The following is a 25020-nucleotide window of genomic DNA, read 5'->3' on the forward strand; positions in this document are numbered from 1 at the left end:
TATGATTAGATATAGATAAAAATAAAACTATTAGAACATATACAAAATAACTGCACTAAAAGTAAGAAAATATCTTTCAGACATTAAATATAGTGTCCAGAATTCAAGGTGCAGAAACAGAATGAAGTATATGACTGACTTAAGGAAGACAGCATGTGGAAGTTAAAGGTGCCGTGTTCACAGTAGTGTCCTAAACTCATTTTTAAGCCTTAACCAGATCATCTTTAAAACCAACAAAATATTTCTAGTATAAAACATCTGTACCTCCTAATAAAATAATAAAGCAAATGTGAGGTAATAATATTAAGCAACATGACATCAGTATTAACAGTGTGTCATATCTCCGATTCCTTCCGTCAGTCAAGTTGAACAGAGGCGAAATTTTAAATCACGCTATTTTTTCATGAACTTCTGTATATACAAGTGTAAGTAGTAAAGAGCAAATACTCCAAACGTACAAAAAATTGTCTGTCACATGACTGTGTATATAGCGTTCGAGAAAAGACGTTTTCAATCTTCTAAAGTTGCTACGCCGAATAAATAAATTATTGCTTGTTTGTACCATGCAGGGAGAGCGGTCTTCGTGACTTACCGGTTCCAGCAGGATTTTTCTTTTTTTCAGAGGGCTCTCTGTGTTTAAAAAGCACAACTATATCTCTAAAGATGTTTTCACCCTTTCTTTCCATTGGCATGGTCTTTACATTTCTTCAAAAATAAAATATTTTTCAGCATCTTCTTGCCCAGGATCGCCAGAAGAACTTTTTCTAGAAAAAGTGCTTGCTCTGCTAATTGCTCCGGCTGTCGTGTGACATCTAGGAGAGAATATATTTCTCTTCAGCTGCTGCACACAAAAAATGCGTGTAACTCAGATGAGAGACAGATTACTTCCCAATACAGTTTCACCAAGTTATTAAAACCTTCCTCTACTTACATGTAGTTCATATACTTTTGAATATCCGAACTACTTTTATACGGTAGATGATGCATAATCAATAGGGTGTTTAAAGACAAATAGATTTTTTAAAAGTTGGTAGTATAGACCACTTTGAATGAAACATTCCTAATAAAATGTAATCAAGTCTTACGGTTACAGAGATACCGCTGGTTACAAGGACACATTTCCACTTCGCGTGTTACTACTTCAGTTGTCACAGGTTTATTTATCGACTGTCGGTTTCGTTTGAACGTTCAAATTGTGAAGTTGTGCTTCAGTTTACGTAACTGAATTTCTTGGCTTTGAATCTGCTCGTGGTTTGTTGATCAATGTCGCTGCATCGGTTATGAATGACGCACTTACACTGAAGGAAAAAAATCGCAACACCAAAAAATAATTAACGTAGGGTAATGAAATTTCGGGAATATGAGTAGGTAACATAGTTAAGTGACTAACATTGCACATCACAGGTTAACATAAGCGCGAGATAAGCCATTGCAAAAATGGTTCAAATGGCCCTGAGCACTATGAGACTTAACATCTGAGGTCATCAGTCCCCTAGAACTTAGAACTACTTAAACCTAACTAATCTAAGGGCATCACGCACACCCACGCCCGAGGCAGGATTCGAACCTGCGACCGTAGTGGGCCATTGCAAATGTGAGATGCTGGTACATTAATAATGTTGAAGACATTGTGCTAACGTGCATGCATTATGATGTACAGTTGCCAGATGTCATTTTGTGGGGATGGAGTTCCATGCCCATTGCACGTGGTTGGTCAATACAGGGGCGGCTAATGCTGTTTGTGGATGACGCTGTCGTCCGATGATGTCCGGTGATGTTCCATATGTGCTCGATTGGAGACAGATCAGGTGACTGAGCAGACCAAGGCAATGTGTCGACACTCTGCAGAGCATGTTGGGTTACAACAGCGGTATACGGGCGAGCGTTAGAGTGTTGGGAAACACTCCCTTGAATGCTGTTCATTAATGGCAATACAACAGGTCGAATCACCAGACTGACGAACAAATTTGCATGTGGGGTGCGTGGGATAACAACGAGAGCGCTCCTACTGTCATAAGAAACCTCACCCCAGACCACAACCCAAGGTGTAGGTCCGGTGTGTCTTTCACGCAGACAGGTTGGTTGCAGCTCCTCAACCGGCCTCCTTTTAACAAACATACGGCCATCAGGGGCACTGAGGGACAACCACCTTTCATCAGAAAACACAACAGACTTCCATCCTGCCCTTGAATGAGCTCTCGCTTGACACCGCAAACGACGGTGGTTTCCGGTCAGTGGAGTGCCCGGTATAGGGCGTATGGCTCGGAGCTATCCTTGAAGTAACCGATTGTAACATTTCCTCGTGTCACTGTGGTGCCATCTGCTGTTCAGATTGCTGTTTCAGATGCGCCAGGTCCATATGCCGAACATGACGGTCTTCCCTCTCGGTGGTGCCACGTGGCCGTCCGTAGCCCAGTCTTCTTGCGACCGCACATTCTCATGACCACCGCTGCCAGCAATCATGTACAGTAGCTACATTGCTGCCAAGTCTTTCTGCAGTGTAGCAGAAGGAACATTAAGCTTCACGTAGCCCTACTACAAGACCTAGTTCAAACAATGGAATGTTGATAATGGCGTCTTTGTCGCCTTAAAGGCATTCTTGACTGACTTCAGCTCACCATGTCCAATCTCATATGTAACTAACGCTCACGACCGTTACAGTGTTTATTTAAAGAAAACCTGACTTGCATCTTAATAATGGCGGCACTTGCACCACACTTATGGGACTGGCGCGAAACTTGAATTTTCAGATATAGAAACACGCCTTTTCCGTAAACTGAGTGAAATTGGCGCAGAATCCAGCAGTCATATTTCATCTGAACGTGCAAATGAACACAGTATGGTTGAAATGGAAGAGATTATTCGGTTGGTAGAACGTGGTCCTTCAAAAAGCACAAGCAGAATTTCTACACGTATCTGTGTTTCACGTACAAGAATACTGCGGACATGTCGTACGCACGGCCTCCTTCGAGATGGAAGTACACGATTGTAATTTTGTCGTTGGTTAAATGCAAATTTCCATGTAATCCTACTAATACTGTTTTCCAGTGGAGCCACTTTCATTCGTGACGGAATGAATGTCCGTAATTCACATCTGTGGTCTGTCGAAAATCTGCACGTCTTTATAGACAAACACTTTCAAGAAATTTCCTCTCTAAATACACTACTAGCCATTAAAATTGCTACACCACGAAGATGACGTGCTACAGACGCGAAATTTAACCGACAGGAAGAAGATGCTGTGATATGCAAATCATTAACTTTTCAGAGCATTCACACAAGGTTGGCGACGGTGGCGACACCTACAACGTGCTGACATGAGGAAAGTTTCCAACCGATTTCTTATACACAAACAACAGTTGCCGGCGTTGCCTGTTGTGATGCCTCGTGTATGGAGGAGAAATACGTACCATCACGTTTCCGACTTTGATAAATGTCGGATTGTAGCCTATCGCGATTGCGGTTTATCGTATCGCGACATTGCTGCTCGCGTTGGTCGAGATCCAATGACTGTTAGCAGAATATGGAATCGGTGGGTTCAGGAGGGTAATACGGAACGCCGTGCTGGATCCCATTGGCCTCGTATCACTAGCAGTCGAGATGACAGGCATCTTATCCGTATGGCTGTAACGGATCGTGCAGCCACGTCTCGATCCCTGAGTCAACAGATGGGGACGTTTGCAAGACAACAACCATCTGCCCGAAGAGTTCGACGACGTTTGCAGCTGCATGGACTATCAGATCGGAGACCATGGCTGCGGTTACCTTTGACGCTGCATCACAGACAGGAGCGCCTGCGATGGTGTACTCAGCGACGAACCCGGGTGCACGAATGGCAAAACGTCATTTTTTCGGATGAATCCCCGTTCTGTTTACAGCATCATGATGGTCGCATCCGTGTTTGGCGACATCGCGGTGAACGCACACTGGAAGCGTGTATACGTCATCGCCATACTGGCATATCAACCGGCGTGATGGTATGGGGTGCCATTTTTTACACGTCTCGGTCGCCTGTTGTTCGCATTGACGGCACTTTGAACAGTGGACGTTGCATTTCAGATGTGTTACGACCCGGGCTCTACCCTTCATTCGATCCCTGCGGAGCCCTACATTTCAGCAGGATAATGCACGACCGCATGTTGCAGGTCTTGTACGGGGCTTTCTAGATACAGAAAATGTTCAACTGCTGCCCTGGCCAGCACATTCTCCAGATCTATCACCAAATGAAAACGTCTGGTCAATGGTGGCCGAGCAACTGGCTCGTCACAATACGCCAGTCGCTACTCGTGATGAACTGTGGTATCGTGTTGAAGCTGCTTGGGCAGCTGTACGTGTACACGCCATCCAAGCTCTGTTTGACTCAATGCCCAGGCGTATCAAGGCCGTTATTACGGCCAGAGGTGGTTGTTCTGGGTACTGATTTCTCAGGATCTATGCACTCAAATTTCGTGAAAATGTAATCACATGTCAGTTCTAGTATAATATATTTGTCCAATGCATACCCGTTTATCATTTGCATTTCTTCTTGGTGTAGCAATTTTAATGGCCAGTAGTGTATGTAGTATTGTGTGACAGGCAATGTGTTAACACATCGCCTTAGAGAAACATGTTATCTAAGACTTTCTTGAAAACTAACTTTTAACATCTTTGGAAGAGCTTCCTTTGACTACAAGAGTGGGTACTTCCTTTCATAGTTCCCCTGCACAAGCTATTTATAAGGTGACACATCATCCAAATCTAACATTCCCAGGAAGACTGATTGATAGAAATGGTCACGTTTCTCGACCACCATAGTCCCTGGACGTTACCTCAGTAGATTTTAGCCTTTCGGGGTGTTTGTAAGACAATCTGTACAAACAACAGGTAAACACAAGAGATATATTCATCTATCGGAGTGTTAACAGTACTGCACTAGTAAGCAAAACTCAAGACCACCTCCGAAGGACTGTATCTGTCGTTGTCAAGGGAATTCGAAAGTGCATTGAAGTCATTTTCCTTTGCTGAAACCTTGTGTGACTATTTGGGTACATTCTAACAGTTGTATCACTGTGACCAATAAAAATTGGACACGTTATATGGAAATTTTATTGGGAACAGTCTGTACTATCACTTCGCAAAGTATTTACAATTTCACCTGAAACACCCTGAACATTTTGCCGAAACCTGCTATCGTCATTATAAACTGCACATGGATTTAACGTTTTACTGCTGCAGTTATGATTCCCGTGTACTATGAAATGCAGATTTCGCATACACATTCCTGATGAAACTGTCAGTGAACGGTTATTATTTTTCCCCAGGCTATTAAATATTTCCTTTTGCTATTGACGCTAAAATATTAAAAGTATCATCTCCAGTCCAGTATCAGTGGTATAAAGTTAACTACAGACACATGTATACTTGTTGGTGTACCTATCGATACAGATATTAGGGTACCTTAAGAAAAGCTACTTGGACAAATCTAATAAATTCAACATCTAAAATAGAAGTATTGCAGTCCAAAGAGATTTCTCTGAGCCACGCACGCCACTCACCGTTTGGCCCACAGCTTCCCACGCTACTACTTTGTTGCCAGGCAGAGCTGTAGCTCCCATAGGCATCACGGAATCATGCGATGTCAGCCGTTTCCAGAAGGACAGCAGCTGTGCAATAGAAGAAAAAGTATTTCTAAGCAGAAAAAATTCTAATTAAATTAAAAATTTATCACTATGACCCTTGGTTTTCCATATAATGACTGGAAGCGTTTTTTTCAAACTTCTCACTCAGTGAACCACCTAAATAATGAGATTCATGTTCGCGATAAACGAGTGACACAGTAGGTTCTCCAAAGATGTCTGCCCACTCCTCGACCAGTCTGAGTTTCCGCTGCATCCTTAATGATGCCGACGTTGTTGCGGCCTTAACATGATCATGCCGATGCCGAGAATTGTGCTTATCGCAGTGGAGTGGTGCATTTATTCGTGCTTTTCTCCACCTGGTGGCATTGCTTTTGCTGTTTCTCGCTGTGGTGTGGCGGTCGTGTTCAGACGCTCTAGGCCACTAGTTTAATACATTGAACTTTTATTTTTAAGACAATGACAGATCACATAAAATAATTTTACATTAAATTAATCACATATTTGTTCTGGAGGATCTCTAGTTAAAGAGTCACATAAAATTATATTCAAAGATGTTCGTTACGCCTGACTGATAGGTAACACATCAAACGTTATTGTATTGCAAGTAGGACAATTGGTAAGTCGAGCGTGAAAAATCGGTGATTCCCACCGCCCAGTCGAAAGGTCAAGTATAAGCCACTGGTGGTACACGCCGGCGTAGAGGTGTTAAAAAATAAAATATTTTCTTTTCCCTCTATATTCGATTTCACAATTGTATCTCTATCTGTTATACGCACTGTGTGAAGTTTGCTCCAAGCTCATAGACCAACTGCCTGAATCATTGGCGTTTTGCTAGTGGAAAATGAGAGATGAACAATGATATCACATGAACGAAATTTTATTGAGGTACTAGCCTTTTCCTCAAGGTTTCAGCCGTGTTCAGCCTCATCTCTCTCTCTGATCATCTCCTCCTACCCCTTTCTCTGTACATCTCCCCCTCTCTCTGCCTGCCCCTTTCTCACCGTTCTCTCTTCCATTTTCTCTGCCTCCTCTCTATGTCTGCCTCCTTCACATCCACACTCTCTCCATCCATCTCCTCCTCCCCTTCTCTTTTTCTCCTCTCTCCTCCATCTCGTCCTGCCTGCCTCTCTGCCTCTCTATATATATATTCCCTCCATGTATCCACTCCTGCCACCTCTGTTTTCCCATTCCCCCTTCTACCCATCTCAGCTTACCGCCAGCATTTCACATCTGCATGTGCAGCAACTACAAAACATGTCTGTAAATCAGGCCAATACAATTTTCAGAACTGAGTTGTCATGCTAGGCAACCTACACGTAAGAAGTCTGAAACCCACTTTTTGACCCTAACGTGTTGGATGCCTTGCAAAATCAGCCAATAAAGCAGGTCGATACTACTTCAGCGCAACATGCCTGTCATGCAGAGCTGTCTATATGGCAGTAGTTGAAAAAACACTTTTTTACCCTTGTCTCCATACTTATTTGTACATGCACACACACACACACACACACACACAAATAGACTTTCCCATATGGCTTCATCCACATATGTGTTAGACACATACATTGGCCACACCTCTTCCTGCCCTCTCTCTGTGTCCACATCTTCCTTCTTACATCTTGCTGTCCACCTCATCCTCTCACCTATACCTATCTGTCTCCTCCCTCCCACTCTCTCGGTCACTTTATCTACTCCTCCCTCTCTGTTTGTTCATCTCCTCCCCCCCTCCCCCAAATCATCTTTTCCTGCCCCTCTCTTTATCCATTGCCTACTGCCACCACCTCTGTGACCATGCATTCCTGACCCCTCTCTCCCTAGCCATTCATTCCTGCTTCCTCTCTTTTTCCGTCCCTTCCTCTGTCCATCTCAACCTTCCCCCAGTCATGACCATCCACATGTGCAACCTCTATAAAACTGCCTAATAAAGCAGGCCAATACTACTTACATCAGAAACCTGTTGTGTGGGGCAGCCTACATTTCACGTACTGGAAAATGATATCTTGTCCCTGATGTGCAGGCTGCCCTGAAAAGCAGATCGATAAGCCAGGTCAATGCTATTTCCACACATACACCTGTTATGCAGGGCAGACTGTATGGCAAGGGCTGAAAAAAACACTTATTTGCATGTATCTCCAGTCCAACTTTAGGTAGTACATTATTAACCACAGTGTACTGATACTTGTAAAGTTTGCTGTTTGTGTGCCAGTTTTGGTTGGCATCAATCCAGCACTTTGAGAAGAGATCCCAGATATACTTACATACCTGTAGTCTGCTTTATATGTCTCCCTATATGTTTCATACAGGGTGAACACTAATACAACCGACAAACTGCAGGGAGGATTCCTGACTGGATACAGAGAAAAAGAGTTCCTATGAACGTGTGTCCAAAAATGCATCGCTGCCACAGCAGATGGCGCTGATGAATGAAAGTTTCTCTGAGCAAGAGCCATGTATTCTTCGTGTTGCAGGCTGTGTGACTGATACAGCATACTGTAAGCAACAGAATGTCCAGTAGTCATATCGGGAAAACGCCGATATGGTGTTTGTGTACAGCCAAGCAGATGGAAATAGTCGAGGCACCGCACAGCTATACCACAACAGGTAGCCTCACAGACACCAACCACATCACACATCATTGCAAACTCTTTTTGTGCGTTTGTGTGATCGTGGATCCTTTCAGAACATGCAGGGAGGTTGTGCACTGTACATACACCAGATTTATGGTGACCATGTTCCACAAGGTATTGAGTAGTACAAGCTCTAGGCAAGTGGCCCACCAACATGCTGTAAGCCAAAGTATGATTATGTGTGCACATAAGGACCCATGATCACACAAACACCCATAAAGGGCTTGAAATGTGTGAAGTGGTTGGTGGCTGTGAGAGTACCTGTTTTGGTATAGCCATGCTGCCTCTCGACTGTTTCCATCTGTTTGGCCATACACAAACACCATATTGACTTGTACCTAACATGAATACTGGACCATTCTGCTACTTACAGTTTGCTGCATGAATCACACAGCCTGCAACACACAAGGAACATAGGGCACATGGTCAGAGCAACTTTCTTTCATCAGTGCCATCTGCCATGGTAATAATATATTTGTGGACATATGTTCACAGAACCTTCTTACTCCCATTTCCAGTCAGAAAGATCGTCCCATATATATATATATATATATATATATATATATATATATATATATATATATATATATCCTCCTTCCCCTCTCTTGGTCCATCTCCTGCTGTCCACCATCTGCCCACCTCCTCCCCCTTCGCCTCTGCAGCCTCTTCCATACACCCCCCTCTGTCAATCTCCTCCTCCCTCTCTCTCTCTTTATGTATCTCTTTCTCTCCACTTCCCTGCCAACCTATTCCTCTAGCCCTCTTTTCTCACCTCCTCCTCCCAGCCACTCTACCCATCCTCTCCTGTCCCATTGTCTGTCCATCTCCTCCTCCCTCTCTCTCTATCCATCTCCTCCTTCCCTCTCTCTCCCTCCCTCCCTCCCTCCCCCTCTCTCTTTATCCACTTTCTCCTCCCTCCTATCTCTCGTCCATCTCCTCCTGATCCAATCTCAGCATATAGATAGTCACATTTCCTTATTCTTATATGTGAGTGGAACAGGTGAGGAAATGACTAGTACTGCTACATGTTATCCTCCACTACGCACTGTAGGGTGGCTTGCAAAGTACATTATGTAGATGTAGCTGTAGATCTTCTCTCCCCCCTCATATCTTTTCCTCCCCACCTCATTTTATTCATCTCCTCCTACCACTTCTCCTTACCCCTCTCATCCTCCTCCTTTCCCTATCCATTTCGTCTTTCCCTCTCTCTGTCCCTCCTTCCCCTTACCTCCCCTCGATCTCTCCTTGTCGTCTCCTATCCATCTCCCTCTGTCTGCCCCCTTCCAGTCCCCATTCCCTTTGTCCATCCTCTCCTGACCCTGCTCTCTGTACACCCCTTTCTGCTCCCTTTTCCTATCCATCCCCTCCCATCCTGCTCTAACTGTCCATCCCCTGCTTCACCCATCTCAACCTCCTTCCAGCCATGTCCATATGTATGTGTAGCCCATGCACAACTTGTTGATAAAGCAGGCTGAGACTACTCCTATAACAATCCTGTCATGCCAGGCAGCCTACACTGTCAGTGGTATGAAATCTCTCTGTTTCTCCCCTGACATACAGGCTTCCCTGCAAAGTATGTTGGTAAGATAGCTGAAACTACAGTCTTGTTGGGCACTAGAAAACCATTTCTTGCTCCTGACATATGGGCTGTACTACAAAGTAGGTCAGTAAGGCTCGCTCTACTTCTCACCATACAATCACCTGGTGCCACTGTTAACTGTGAATCCTTTTTCGCAGAACTGCCATTTGTCACCGTGCTAGCGTTACTGAGCTTTTTTGTTTCAGAATGTGGCCTGTAAGTGACTATGTTTATTTGTTTGTATTGAGGCTAACATTCATGCTTGCACATACAATTTCTTGTTTTGTCATTTTTGGCGTGTTTATTTATCATAGGTAACAGGCAATCTGCAAGAATCGTCAGTAATACAGATTTTCCAGTGTGATATGTAACAGATGCAGCATTTGATAGAAATGATGACAAGATTGCCACCCTGCCTCTCGCAGCACAGCCGCATCCAGCAATGCTTGTTGCTGTCTCATCACTCCATGCTTTTGATTCGATACACAAGGAACGGTTTGAGTACCGACACAGCTCGACACACACTTCACGGTGTATCATGTTGTAGGTAGTGACAGACAGCCTTATTTTCTTTCAACAGTTGGTGAGTCAGTGTACAGGTTCGCCTGAAAAAGTTTCCCTGCCATCCACCAAAAAAGTGTTCTTTATGAAGAATTGCCTGTTGTGTTAGGCAAATGCTTTGACGAACAGATTAATGCGGCAGCTGTGCATTACAAATTATTTTGTTTGCATAGGCAACTTAATCAGACTCATAAACAGTGGGTAGCAGATTTACAAGGGCTTAATCGTAATTGCAAATTCAAGTGTGAGTGTGGACGTAATTATAGTGATGCCAAGATCAGGTATGCCATGAGTCAAAATGTGTCAGATCCACACATACACGAAGAGATTCTTAAGCATTCTCATCCTAGTTTGCAAAAGGTTTTGGATTAGTGGAGCGTCAGAACTCTTGTGACAGTGTAGCAGTCGATTATTATTCCACTCCTGTTTCCGCAACACAGATTCTGCCCATAGTTCATGCACGTGGTTTGGGAAGCCTCACCCAAGGCAGCGATTTAAACGGAACCAGTGTGTTAGGCAAAAGATCAATGGTATTAAATCCTGCCCTCAGTATTTCACAACACACAAGCGCCAGGCCGCCCCTGTCACGACGCTAAGTTTTGTCACGTTCAAACCGTCTGTTTGCAAAAATGTAAGTCCAATATGTACATTCTCCAAGGTATCAATCTATGAATGTTAATACAATTTTTTCCGAGCCCAGTAGTGTTTGTAGTGTGACCCAGTGCAGTTTACGTGCAAAAGTGAAGAACTCACATACTTCTACCATTCAGCGTAAGGCCAGCAAGTTGTTTGTCATTCTGAAAATTGCCAGTCGAGAAGTATGAGTGCTGTTGGACACTGGTCTGTCAGTGACTTCACTGAGCAGAAGCAATTAAGAATTGTCAGGCAAAACCTGAGCTACATAAAGTCGCAGGCAACTCTTTCTGGTTGCGGTGGACATGACATTCCTGTTTTCAGTGTATGCAGAACACCTGCCACTAATAGAAATGTTACCAAGAGAGGTTTGTTCACAATTTTGTGCTGACCGCGATGGCCACGTGGTTCTAGGCACTGCAGTCCGGAACCGCGTGACTGCTACGGTCGCAAGTTCGAATCCTGCCTCGGGCATGGATGTGTGTGATGTCCTTAGGTTAGTTAGGTTTAAGTAGTTCTAAGTTCTAGGGGACTAATGACATCAGATGTTAAGTCCCATAGTGCTCAGAGCCATTCACAATTTTGTGCTTATGTGAAAGTGAAACCATGTTTCGCATTGACTCTTTTTATCTGTATTGTTTGTACACTCAAGACAATGCTCTCTCTGCGAATTCTTCTGTGACTATAGACTACGTAGCTAAACAGTGTGACGCATTTAGTGACTTTTTCAAGATGGATTAGGCAAAGTTAATAATTCTGAGACTACATTACCATGAAAGACAATATGCAACTATGGTTTTGTCGAGCACAGTCTCTCCAACATGCTATCAGAGATCAGGTGGCACTAGATCTCTGATCTCGACAGATCAATTGTGTGACTTCCCTGTAGCAGTCAATCAGTGGACATTACAACAAATTTTTGTGATCAACACACACATGGAGTTATTTAAGTTTTTGAGGCTGCCCTTTGGCAGTGCGTCCATAGCTGCAATTTTTTCAGCGGTTTTTTTTATCTCAATCGATTGCTACAGTTCCTTCTTGTTCGAACTATTTGGTTGACGTAGTCGTTAGCGTTGTACTCCAAACGAACGTCTTTACAATGTCACGCAATTGTTTCAATGATCTTGGATGTTGGTTTAAAGTGTTGTAAAGGCAAATGCTCCTTTTTCCAGCCTGCGTCTGAATATTTAGAACATGTGATCAACAGGTAGAGTATCCACTCTTTGCAGATACATTAACCACCATATAGGATATAGGATCGCCCAGCTCCTAGGAAGTGTGTAAGTTCCAAGCTGTGTTGAGTAAATTAACTTATTGCACTTGCATCATTCCATACGCTGTGTACATTGCAAATTCCTTGCATCGTCTTCGAGATAAGAATGTTTTGTTTGAATGGACTAGAGATACAAAGTCGCATTTCAGAAACTGAAAGATGCTTTACTGTGCGATCATTGTTTGGTACACTTTGATACCACTAAGTCAGCCGTGCTTGTGGTTGATGCATCCTCTTACACGATTGGCGCTGTTCTCTCACAGCGAGTTGGGATCACTGAACAGGTAATTTGCCTTCACATCCAAACTCGTCAACAAAGCACAGTGCAACTATTCCCAGATTGAGGAGGAACTCTTGCAATTGTATATGGGTGACCGAATTCTACCAATTCTAATAAATCAGAAAATTCTACTTGTGACAAGCGGCAAGCCTCGCACCTCAGTCTTCAGCCCTTCCAAGACAATCTCGCTATGCACAACGCAGAAGTTGTAGCATTGGTCTCTGTTCCTATAAAATTATCAGTACCAAACTGTGTACAGGCCAACGGCTAAGCATCTGAATGCAGACATTATCCCTCGCCTACCAGTAGGCACCGATTCGGCATTCAACACCTCACAGGATTCTTATTTCCATACTGATGTTCAGGTCAACGAAACACTTCACGTTTCTCCCATCAACCATCGATAGGTCCCACAGGAAATGCCTGCAGACTCAAATTTCAAGACTGTTGCAGTTCCTCCACACCAGGTGGCCACATGCAATTAAGCAGATTACTGACCTCGTTGCACCCCATTATTCTGCTCTTCGCCACATCTTATCTGTCCATGGTATTCTATTAAATGTAGACCATAATCATTCAATCATTCACGTGTGGTTGTGCCACGTTTGCTTCAAAAGAAAATTCTTCATTTTCACTATCAAGGTCACTGGAGCATTGCACACACTAAACAGCTCGCCAGACGTCACTGCACATGGCTACGGCATGGACACTTCAATAGAACAATTAATTTCACAATGTCTGGCACGTATTGAACACAACGTTGCTAAGCCACAGAAACTTTTTGAATGACCCAAGTCCAGCGCCCCTGGGCAGCGTCTGTAAATTGACTCTGTGAGTCCCTACTGGAGTTCCATTGGCGTATGTTGGTAGCTCCCTTTGCAAGTTTCCGTTTGCAATGCCCATGCTATCCATTAAAACAGCTAGTACTATGAGGAGCGAAATCGATTTTTTGCATCCAGGGTCTACCAGAAGTGGTGGTTTTGAACAGTGGACCCCAGTTCATATCGGTAGAATTTCACCACTTTTGTGACGCCAACGACATCAAGCATGTGACGACAATATCTTTCGACCCTCAATCTAATGGCGAATCGGAACGATTCGCCAGGACATTAAAGCAACAGATGAATCTGCTACGCGCTTCCTAAGCGTGTGCGTAGGCGTTAGTGCTCTTCCTTTCATCACACCGGTCGCAGCCATGCAACGGTAAGACACCAGCGTCAACTTTTGCATGGACGCCGACATGGGACACTGTTTTAGTTGCTGCATCCTCCGCAGCAGTCGGCCCATCGCCGTCAGAGCTCGAAGTTTATGTAAATGATTTGGCCTTTTTCAGAGTTGTTGGCAGACACTGGCGCTGTGAAGAAGGCGTTATCATCAAAGTCTTGAGCCGTTCTTTATATGTCTTGAAGTGTCCCAACGAGTTGCAGAAGCGGCACCAGAATCAGCTTCACTAGTGAACTCGACCCAAAAACTGACCACGAGACTGTTTCCACGACTGTTAACAGTTTGGCTCTACTTCTAACACCACACAACCACCCGGTGCCACTGTTAACTGTCTATCCTTTTTTTGTAGATATGTCATTTTTTACTGTGCTTGCCTTGCTGTGTTTCAGAACGTGACCAACAATTGATTGTATTTATTTATGCATGTTGAGGCTAACATTCGTGTTCGGACTGATCAAAAACACACGTTGTACACCGTATCTGGACAATAATGTTTGTTTTATTTAAGTAGCTGTTACATTGTGTACATCGTGTTGCAAAGTATTACGACATTAATGGGCAACGTACAAGGTGCAATACAGGAGAAAAACTTTAAATCTGCTCCGGTTGAAGATATCTCAAAGTTACTGATAACGGTCCAACAGGCAACCGGCTATTGTTTGACAAATGCATGAATAAACGATCAAACTTGTTTTAATAAATTGGCTGTCAATCAAAATTTCTTCCGAAACGCCAGACACCGCCTACGTTTGACATATATGTTAAAAACGTAGCTTACTATCAAATAATTTGATAAACAGGTAAAGCTGACAAATTGATTGATCGTCTACGGGGATTTAAGGTTTGCCAACATGAAAGTTGTTTGCCCCTTCTGCCACATTTGCCCACATCTTTATATCTCTCTTCTTCCCTCCCTCCCTCCCTCCCTCCCTCCCTCTCTCTCTCTCTCTCTCTCTCTCTCTCTCCCTCTCTCTCACTCACTCTCTGTGAGCGGTGATCGGGTAGAGGTGTCTTCCCACGTGGGAATTACTTCTTTGAAGTAAGGTGGATGGTCACTTTAGTATGTTTCAGTACACCAAGAGCAAAAATTCTTTAATGATAAGGAACAGATAACAGAGCTTCTTTTGCACAGAGAAATTGGCAGGGAAGTGGGCGTGTGTAATGCGCAGAAGATGTTATCGCAAAGATGGCATTCGCATCAACTATGTTTCACTATTGAAGGTATTTCTTTAGTTAATGTAACAGTGCACTATATACGAGTTATATGCATTCGATTCACAACTGGCGTCGTGTTAATGTTCTAAGCATCCGCATCGCTGTCTTCTTGGAGCCTGTGACAGCTTTCTGTGCGAATTTAAGGGTTTAATTAAACTACGATGACGACACGTGTCTCGTATACAACATCTAAGGACACAGCGGAAGGATACAGCTATAACAGCTCATTCGCACGCGACGATACGGAATACTTTAGTGTGCTTTGTTTACTACTGCCTGGAGATCAATGAGCGGGCCAGGCCCACCGCGCCGACAACAACAAGGTGATCAACAACACAGGACACACCCGCGTCAATTATTATCAGATTGCTCACGCATATGTTCCCTTTCGAGACGTGTGTGAACAGACATCAAGCTCTGTCACACGCGTAAAATATATACAGGTGCACTGGCCAGGGTTACTCGATCACTAGGAAAACAGTGACGCCTCCCTGCTTTGCAGGGCTAATCTGGTAAGTCATAAAGCTGTACAGTTCGGCAGCTGATCGTAACTGGAAGAGGAGAAGAGGGATATGCCAAAACAAGATGATTATCTCAGCTCTCACAATAGCAAGCCACGTTCATGCTTCCGTCAGTTTTCGTATTATTATTCTGTATCTGCTTTCTTCGGAAATTCTTTCAGTCTTCAGCGACTACGACTACTAAGTTTTTAAAAACGACTACTAGATGGCGTTCTTGAAGCGTGACTTTAATATGGGTTAAAATTTTACATTTGTTATTGTTAAAAAAATGGTAATTCAGAAAATGGTCAAGTAGTTAGTTTGCAATGTAGGTTTAAAGAAATATTGTTGCGGAAAATTTCACGTTAAGATACTCATTGGATGATCTGAGTTACTAAACGGCTCCACCAACAAAAACTCTTTTTAGTATTTCGTGAATTATGACCGAATTTAACAATTTAAAATGCTGTCATAATCTACTCATTAAGAGGTATAAGCTCATGTCAAAATTTTAGCAAGGTAAGGCACGTATTACAGTCAGAAACTGTGTACATGTTTTCAGGCAGCATAACTCGTAACGCGCAAATTACCCAGACTTTATTCGTCCAGTATTTGAGAACGAGAGCACATGGCGATTGCCAACAAACTTCACACATAATTTCAAGCCTTTACGAAACTTTGTCTCGCTGACGTCCCTCGCAAAATAATGAAAGAAAAAAATTTGTCGCTTGCTACATTTTCGCTGTTCATGCAATAAACCTCATCATCAGGCATGGAGTTCAAATGGCTCTGAGCACTATGGGACCTAACATCTGAGGTCATCAGTCCCCTAGAACTTAGAACTACTTAAACCTAACTAACCTAAGGACATCACACACATCCATGCCCGAGGCAGGAGTCGAACCTGCGACCGTAGCGGTCGCGCGGTTTCGGACTGAAGCGCCTAGAACCGCATGGCCATACCGGCCGGCCAGGCATGGAGTTTTCATTTATTACTCCTTTATTACTAACTCTATTCACGACACATTTTGCAGCCATTGCAGACATTATTAGCATAATCTACTGAATGAACCTGCAGAATTATAGCATTATATGGCACTTAGTTCGAGGGGTACTGTCTCATAAACATCGAGAGGCGTGAAAAACTAGCTTTTCGTTACTCACACTATACTTGCCCAACGTTTGAAAATGGGAGCACTAGGCGACTTCCAACATTTGTAAAGTATTCAGACGTTTGAAGCTGTTCTGTACATGGAAGTTCCATTCTGTAAAGAATAAGGCGTAGGGTGTTTATCCGTTTTTTACTATTTTCATAAACACCTAACTCAAAAACATTTCCTCGAATCATTTTGTTTAACTTATGGTAATCAATTACCTTTAGAAAAACATTATTTATAATTCGTTTGCAGAATTTCGTCACAAACGAGATTCCGTCAGCGACGAATATGGTGAAGGTCGACAAAAATTGATTGTCGTTCCAAAAATTGTCGATGATATACGCAGCATGAATGAGAAAGACCGGCATGTGACTTGCTCTGAAACAGAGACATCCACAGAATATCGAAGACTGCGTTAAACCCAATTTTTCAGGAATATTTGTCTGTGAAAAAATGGGTTCCCTATGGATACAATTTGCCAATGGTATGTGTCAACCTGGTGCAACGAAATGCCCAAAGATTTCTGCCGATGAAATTCAAAAGTAGTGTACAACATTCTACATCTGCATCTACGTAGATACTCCGCAAGCCACCGTACGGTGCTTGGCGGAAGGTACCCTGTACCATTACGTTACGTTAACCGGGGACCTAGAAACGACGGAGAGGCTCTGTCCCCGCCGCAGCCGCAGTGGTCCGCAACCCCACGACGACTACCACAGTCCACTTCACCCCTCTGCCGCCCCACAGCGAACCCAGGGTTATTGTGCGGTTCGGCCCCCGATGGACGCCGCCCCCCCCCCCCCCCTTCCTCCCAGGGAACGTCTCACACGAGAGGAGTGTAACCCCTATGTTTGCGTGGTAGAGTAATGGTTGTGTACGTGTACGTGGAGAACTTGTTTGCGCAGCAATCGCCGACAATGTGTAGCTGAGGCGGAATAAGGGGAACCAGCCCGCATTTGCCGAAGCAGATGGAAAACCTCCTAAAAACCATCCACAGACTGGCCGGCTCACTGGACCTCGACACAAATCCGCCGGGCGGATTCGTACCGGGGACCTGCGCTCCTTCCCGCCCGGAAAGAAGTGCGTTAGACCGCACGGCCAGCCGGGCGGGCCCGTATACCATTACTAGTCATTTCCTTTCCTGTTCCACTCACAAATAGAGCGAGGGAAAAACGACTATCTATATGCCTAAGTATGAGCTATATGCCTCCGTATGAGCTCTAATTTTTTGTGTCGTACCTTCGTGGTCCTTATGTGCAATGTATGTTGGTGGCATTAGAAACGTTCAGCAGTCAGCTTCAAATGCCGGTTCCCTATATTTTCTCAATAGTGTTTCTAGAAAAGAACGTCGCCTTCCCTCCTAGGATTCTCATTTGAGTTCCCGAAGCATCTCCGTACAATTTACGTGTTGTTCGAACCTACCGGTAACAAACCTAGCAGCCCGTCTCCAAATTGCTTCGACGTCTTCCTTCAATCCGACCTGGTACTAATCCCAAATACTCGAGCAGTACTCAAGAATAGGTCGCACCATCATCCTATATGCAGTCTCCTTTACAGGTGATCGATCCACTCTTTCCTATAATTCTCACAACAAACCGAAGTCGACCATTCGCCTTCCCTACCACAATCTTTACATGCTCTTTCCATTTCATAACGCTTTGCAACATTACATCCAGATATTTAAACGTACTAATGCAACTTTTTTTCTCTTCCTAACAACGATTCCGGTTGAGGAGCGCAGATGTTTTTAGACAAACTACAATGGAAACAGAATTTAAAAAAAAAGATGAAGACGAAGAGGGTGAGTGGTTAGCTTGTACGAGGATCGTTCAATAAGTAATGCCCCACATTTTTTGTAATAACATATTTATTGTTAAGAGTCAGGATTTGGTGACAATATACATCACGCTTTCTTGTCCATGTCTTATTTTTCTACGTAGCCTCCATCACGTTCTATGGCCGCACGCAAAGGTTGTGGAAGAGCATGTATTCCCTGCTGGTAAAAGCTCTTGTCCTGTAGGCGTAGCCATGTTTTCACTGCATGACTGACACTCTCGTCATCTTCAAAGTGTGTTCCCCGTAGAGAATCTTTAAGCAGCCCGAACAGATGGAAGTCCGAGGGTGCCAGGTCTGGACTGTGGGGTGGATGAGGCAATGATGTCCAACCCAATTTGGCGATGTGTTCCCGGGTTCTCAGACTTCTGTGTGGGCTTGCATTACCGTGTTGGAGCAAGATTTCTGCTGGATTCTTGTCTGACCGAACACGTCTAAAACGGTTCTTGAATTTATTCAGAGTCTTCACGTATGCCTCTGAATTGATTGATGATTAAACCTCTTGGCATCACATCCACGAGAATGACGCATCACGATCCCAGAAGACTGTCACCATGACTTTTCCGGCAGAGGGGATTGTCATGAATTTCTTCTTTTGTGGTGAATGAGGATGATGCCACTCCATGGACTGTCTTTTTGTTTCCGGCGCAAAGTGGTACACACAGCTTTCGCCCCCCATAACAATCCGTGATAGAAAGGCCTCTCCGTCGGCCAAAACGCTCCAACAATTAAGATGAAATGGCCTTCCTTTGAATCTTGTGGTCCGCTGTGAGCATTCGTGGAATCCATTGTGAGTACCTCTTTGAATATCAGAGAGTCTCGATCATTGCAGATGCACTTCCAATGTTGACCGATAACTGCAGAGCCAGTTGTCGGATGGTGATCCGCCGGCAGGCACGAGTGATGGCATCCGCACGATTCAGCATGCCTGGAGCTGTGGCTGTGACAGGACGTCCCGAGGGTAGCTCACGATGGAGCTCTGTTTCTGCATTTCCTGAGGCTGCATCTTTCTTTACCCATCGCCCAACTTTACTCCTTTCAATTGCAGCATCACCATACACTGCACACAAACGTTTATGGGTGTTCACCACGGTTTCTTTTTCTGCACAGAATAATTCAGTAACAGCACGCTGTTTGTACGTGAATCGTATGTAGACGCCATTTTGAAACTGTGCTACGGCTCTTCCATCTTCCAGAACGGTTCGAAACTTCACCGGCGCACAGAACAAACTTCAAATATGAAGCACTAACGAGGACGTTTGTCTATGTACATTAATGGCTTTATTAAAAAAATGTGGGGCATTATTTATTGAACGACCCTCGTAATTCTAATACCTGCGAACTCGTGAATTCAGTTTTTGCCAGCAGCAATCACACTAATGCGCAAAAACGAGGCCGAAAGTAACTTTCACTTAATGTGTCACTGCTAAGTAACAGAGCTAGATAAAAAGAATTGCTACAGTATAGAACAGAATGTAACTGAAAGAAATACGCAATGAGACGAACAGGAATGAAAGGAATGAAACTTTTATTCAAAGAAGATAAATACACTGAAGCCACTGCGATTCATGATGGTCCACTGGCAATATGAAAGGCGGAAGATGGTTCTTAACAGTTTGCCATCCGCACGTATCGTACAGATTTATTCGCTAGGCGCCGGCAGCGCTAATTCCGATTACTTGGCTTGTCGACGGCCGCTTGTCACCTTTCCGTTGATGACAAGCTTCAAATACATTGACTTTTGCCACCTTCAATTTTCCGGAAATCCTCTATTTTGCAGTATCGTACCACAAACTCGAATTTTCTTTTCAAGTAACTTCTCTGGAAGTTCTACACTGTTATAATAATTATCCATGCACAGGTGATGCCACTTTCCATCAGAAGGTGTCAATAGTTCCATCACTGTTTTTGCTAAAGGGTGTCCAGCACCGGAATATATCTTGAATGAGGAAATGTATCCTGTAATCGAATCACACAGCATCCGAATGAGTATCTACATCTACATTTATACTCCGCAAGCCACCCAACGGTGTGTGGCGGAGGGCACTTTACGTGCCACTGTCATTACCTCCCTTTCCTGTTCCAGTCGCGTATGGTTCGCGGGAAGAACGACTGCCTGAAAGCCTCCGTGCGCGCTCTAATCTCTCTAATTTTTCATTCGTGATCTCCTCGGGAGGTATAAGTAGGGGGAAGCAATATATTCTATACCTCATCCAGAAACGCACCCTCTCGAAACCTGGCGAGCAAGCTACACCGCGATGCAGAGCGCCTCTCTTGCAGAGTCTGCCACTTGAGTTTATTAAACATCTCCGTAACGCTATCACGGTTACCAAATAACCCTGTGACGAAACGCGCCGCTCTTCTTTGGATCTTCTCTATCTCCTCCGTCAGACCGATCTGGTACGGATCCCACACTAATGAGCAATACTCAAGTATAGGTCGAACGAGTGTTTTGTAAGCCACCTCCTTTATTGATGGACTACATTTTCTAAGCACTCTCCCAATGAATCTCAACCTGGTACCCGCCTTACCATCAATTAGTTTTATATGATCATTCCACTTCAAATCGTTCCGCACGCATACTCCCAGATATTTTACAGAAGTAACTGCTACCAGTGTTTGTTCCGCTATCATATAATCATACAATAAAGGATCCTTCTTTCTATGTATTCGCAATACATTACATTTGTCTATGTTAAGGGTCAGTTGCCACTCAATGCACCAAGTACCTATCCGCCGCAGATCTTCCTGCATTTCGCTACAATTTTCTAATGCTGCAACTTCTCTGTATACTACAGCATCATCCGCGAAATGCCGCATGGAACTTCCGACACTATCTACTAGGTCATTTATATATATTGTGAAAAGCAATGGTCCCATAACACTCCCCTGTGGCACGCCAGAGGTTACTTTAACGTCTGTAGACGTCTCTCCATTGATAACAACATGCTGTATACTGTTTGCTAAAAACTCTTCAATCCAGCCACACAGCTGGTCTGATATTCCGTAGGCTCTTACTTTGTTTATCAGGCGACAGTGCGGAACTGTATCGAACGCCTTCCGGAAGTCAAGAAAAATAGCATCTACCTGGGAGCCTGTATCTAATATTTTCTGGGTCTCATGAACAAATAAAGCGAGTTGGGTCTCACACGATCGCTGTTTCCGGAATCCATGTTGATTCCTACAGAGTAGATTCTGGGTTTCCAAAAACGACATGATACTCGAGCAAAAAACATGCTCCAAAATTCTACAACAGATCGACGTCAGAGATATAGGTCTATAGTTTTGCGCATCTGCTCGACGACCCTTCTTGAAGACTGGGACTATCTGTGCTCTTTTCCAATCATTTGGAACCCTCCGTTCCTCTAGAGACTTGCGGTACACGGCTGTTAGAAGGGGGGTAAGTTCTTTCGCGTACTCTGTGTAGAATCGAATTGGTATCCCGTCAGGTCCAGTGGACTTTCCTCTATTGAGTGATTCCAGTTGCTTTTCTATTCCTTGGACACTTATTTCGATGTCAGCCATTTTTTTGTTTGTGCGAGGATTTAGAGAAGGAACTGCAGTGCGGTCTTCCTCTGTGAAACAGCTTTGGAAAAAGGTGTTTAGTATTTCAGCTTTACGCGTGTCATCCTCTGTTTCAATGCCATCATCATCCCGGAGTGTCTGGATATGCTGTTTCGAGCCACTTACTGATTTAACGTAAGACCAGAACTTCCTAGGATTTTCTGTCAAGTCGGTACATAGAATTTTACTTTCGAATTCACTGAACGCTTCACGCATAGCCCTCCTTACGCTAACTTTGACATCGTTTAGCTTCTGTTTGTCTGAGAGGTTTTGGCTGCGTTTAAACTTGGAGTGGAGCTCTCTTTGCTTTCGCAGTAGTTTCCTAACTTTGTTGTTGTACCACGGTGGGTTTTTCCCGTCCCTCACAGTTTTACTCGGCACGTACCTGTCTAAAACGCATTTTACGATTGCCTTGAACTTTTTCCATAAACACTCAACATTGTCAGTGTCGGAACAGAAATTTTCGTTTTGATCTGTTAGGTAGTCTGAAATCTGCCTTCTATTACTCTTGCTAAACAGATAAACCTTCCTCCCTTTTCTTATACTCCTATTAACTTCCATATTCAGGGATGCTGCAACGGCCTTATGATCACTGATTCCCTGTTCTGTACATACAGAGTCGAAAAGTTCGGGTCTGTTTGTTATCAGTAGGTCCAAGATGTTATCTCCACGAGTCGGTTCTTTGTTTAATTGCTCGAGGTAATTTTCGGATAGTGCACTCAGTATAATGTCACTCGATGCTCTGTCCCTACCACCCGTCCTAAACATCTGAGTGTCCCAGTCTATATCTGGTAAATTGAAATCTCCACCTAAGACTATAACATGCTGAGAAAATTTATGTGAAATGTATTCCAAATTTTCTCTCAGTTGTTCTGCCACTAATGCTCCTGAGTCGGGAGGTCGGTAAAAGGAGCCAATTATTAACCTAGTTCGGTTGTTGAGTGTAACCTCCACCCATAATAATTCACAGGAACTATCCACTTCTACTTCACTACAGGATAAGCTACTACTAACAGCGACGAACACTCCACCACCGGTTGCATGCAATCTATCCTTTCTAAACACCGTCTGTACCTTTGTAAAAATTTCGGCAGAATTTATCTCTGGCTTAAGCCAGCTTTCTGTACCTATAACGATTTCAGCTTCGGTGCTTTCTATCAGCGCTTGAAGTTCTGGTACTTTACCAACGCAGCTTCGACAGTTGACAATTACAATACCGATTGCTGCTTGGTCCCCACATGTCCTGACTTTGTCCCGCACCCATTGAGGCTGTTGCCCTTTCTGTACTTGCCCAAGGCCATCTAACCTAAAAAACCGCCCAGACCACGCCACACAACCCCTGCTACCCGTGTAGCCGCTTGTTGCGTGTAGTGGACTCCTGACCTATCCAGCGGAACCCGAAACCCCACCACCCTATGGCGCAAGTCGGGGAATCTGCAGCCCACACGGTCGCAGAACCGTCTCAGCCTCTGATTCAGACCCTCCACTCGGCTCTGTACCAAAGGTCCGCAGTCAGTCCTGTCGACGATGCTGCAGATGGTGAGCTCTGCTTTCATCCCGCTAGCGAGACTGGCAGTCCTCACCAAATCATATAGCCGCCGGAAGCCAGAGAGGATTTCCTCCGATCCATAGCGACACTCATCATTGGTGCCGACATGAGCGACCACCTGCAGATGGGTGCACCCTGTACCCTTCATGGCATCCGGAAGGACCCTTTCCACATCTGGAATGACCCCCCCGGTATGCACACGGAGAGCACATTAGTTTTCTTCCCCTCTCTTGTTGCCATTTCCCTAAGGGGCCCCATTACGCGCCTGACGTTGGAGCTCCCAACTACCAGTAAGCCCACCCTCTGCGACTGCCCGGATCTTGCAGACTGAGGGGCAACCTCTGGAACAGGACAAGCAGCCATGTCAGGCCGAAGATCAGTATCAGCCTGAGACAGAGCCTGAAACCGGTTCGTCAGACAAACTGGAGAGGCTTTCCGTTCAGCCCTCCGGAATGTCTTTCTCCCCCTGCCACACCTTGAAACGACCTCCCACTCTACCACAGGTGAGGGATCAGCCTCAATGCGGGCAGTATCCCGGGCAACCACAGTCGTAGTCCGATCAGGGGATGCGTGGGACGAGCTGGCCGTCCCCGACAAACCCCCATCCGGACCCCCACAGTGATGCCCATTGGCAACAGCCTCAAGCTGTGTGACCGAAGCCAACACTGCCTGAAGCTGGGAGCGAAGGGATGCCAACTCAGCCTGCATCCGAATACAGCAGTTGCAGTCCCTATCCATGCTAAAAACTGTTTTGCAAAGAACGTCTGAACTAATCTACAGAGAGCGCAAACAAATCGACAAAATTTAAACGGTTATTAAAATACAAGATTGCCTAGTAAATGCAGTAATGCTGCTACTTGCGCACTGCTGACACTGCTCGGCGGCGGAAGGAAACTAGGCGAATTTACACTATTCAGGTACTAAAACGCGATGCTACACTCTCAAATACTACAATACGCCCGAAATTTATGAATTAAACAATGCAAGTACCAAAAACACGCAAAGAAATTAAGAATTAAACTATGTAACAAATGAGTGAGCTACGAGTATACGACTTGCTGCTCAGCTGCTTATCCAACGGCGGCAGGGAGCACACTGACTGTGACCAACCGACACTGGCCGTTCAAAACAAAAACAGAAGACAAACGACTACGCGAATTTACACTATTCAGGTACTAAAACGCGATGCTACACTCTCAAATACTATAATACGCCCGAAATTTATGAATTAAACAATGCAAGTACCAAAAACACGCAAAGAAATTAAGAATTAAACTATGTAACAAATGAGTGAGCTAGGAGTATACGACTTGCTGCTCAGCTGTTTATCCAATGGCGGCAGGGAGCACACTGGCTGTGACCAACCGACACTGGCCGTTCAAAACAAAAACAGAAGACAAACGACTA

The 25020-nt window shown here is 44.3% G+C and overlaps 1 protein-coding gene across 1 annotated transcript in view; it reads right to left on the bottom strand.

Annotated features, from left to right (window-relative positions):
- LOC126456153 (gustatory receptor 5a for trehalose-like) overlaps positions 1-5600 on the bottom strand; it is a 93125-nt gene extending 87525 nt beyond the window's left edge. Inside the window, exon 1 of the mRNA XM_050091907.1 lies at positions 5535-5600. Coding sequence (XP_049947864.1) covers positions 5535-5600 — 66 coding nt within the window. The remainder of the gene's footprint in view (positions 1-5534) is intronic.
- Positions 5601-25020: the final 19420 nt, after the last annotated feature.

Source organism: Schistocerca serialis, chromosome 2 (genome assembly GCF_023864345.2).
Source record: "Schistocerca serialis cubense isolate TAMUIC-IGC-003099 chromosome 2, iqSchSeri2.2, whole genome shotgun sequence".
Lineage (NCBI taxonomy): Eukaryota > Metazoa > Arthropoda > Insecta > Orthoptera > Acrididae > Schistocerca > Schistocerca serialis.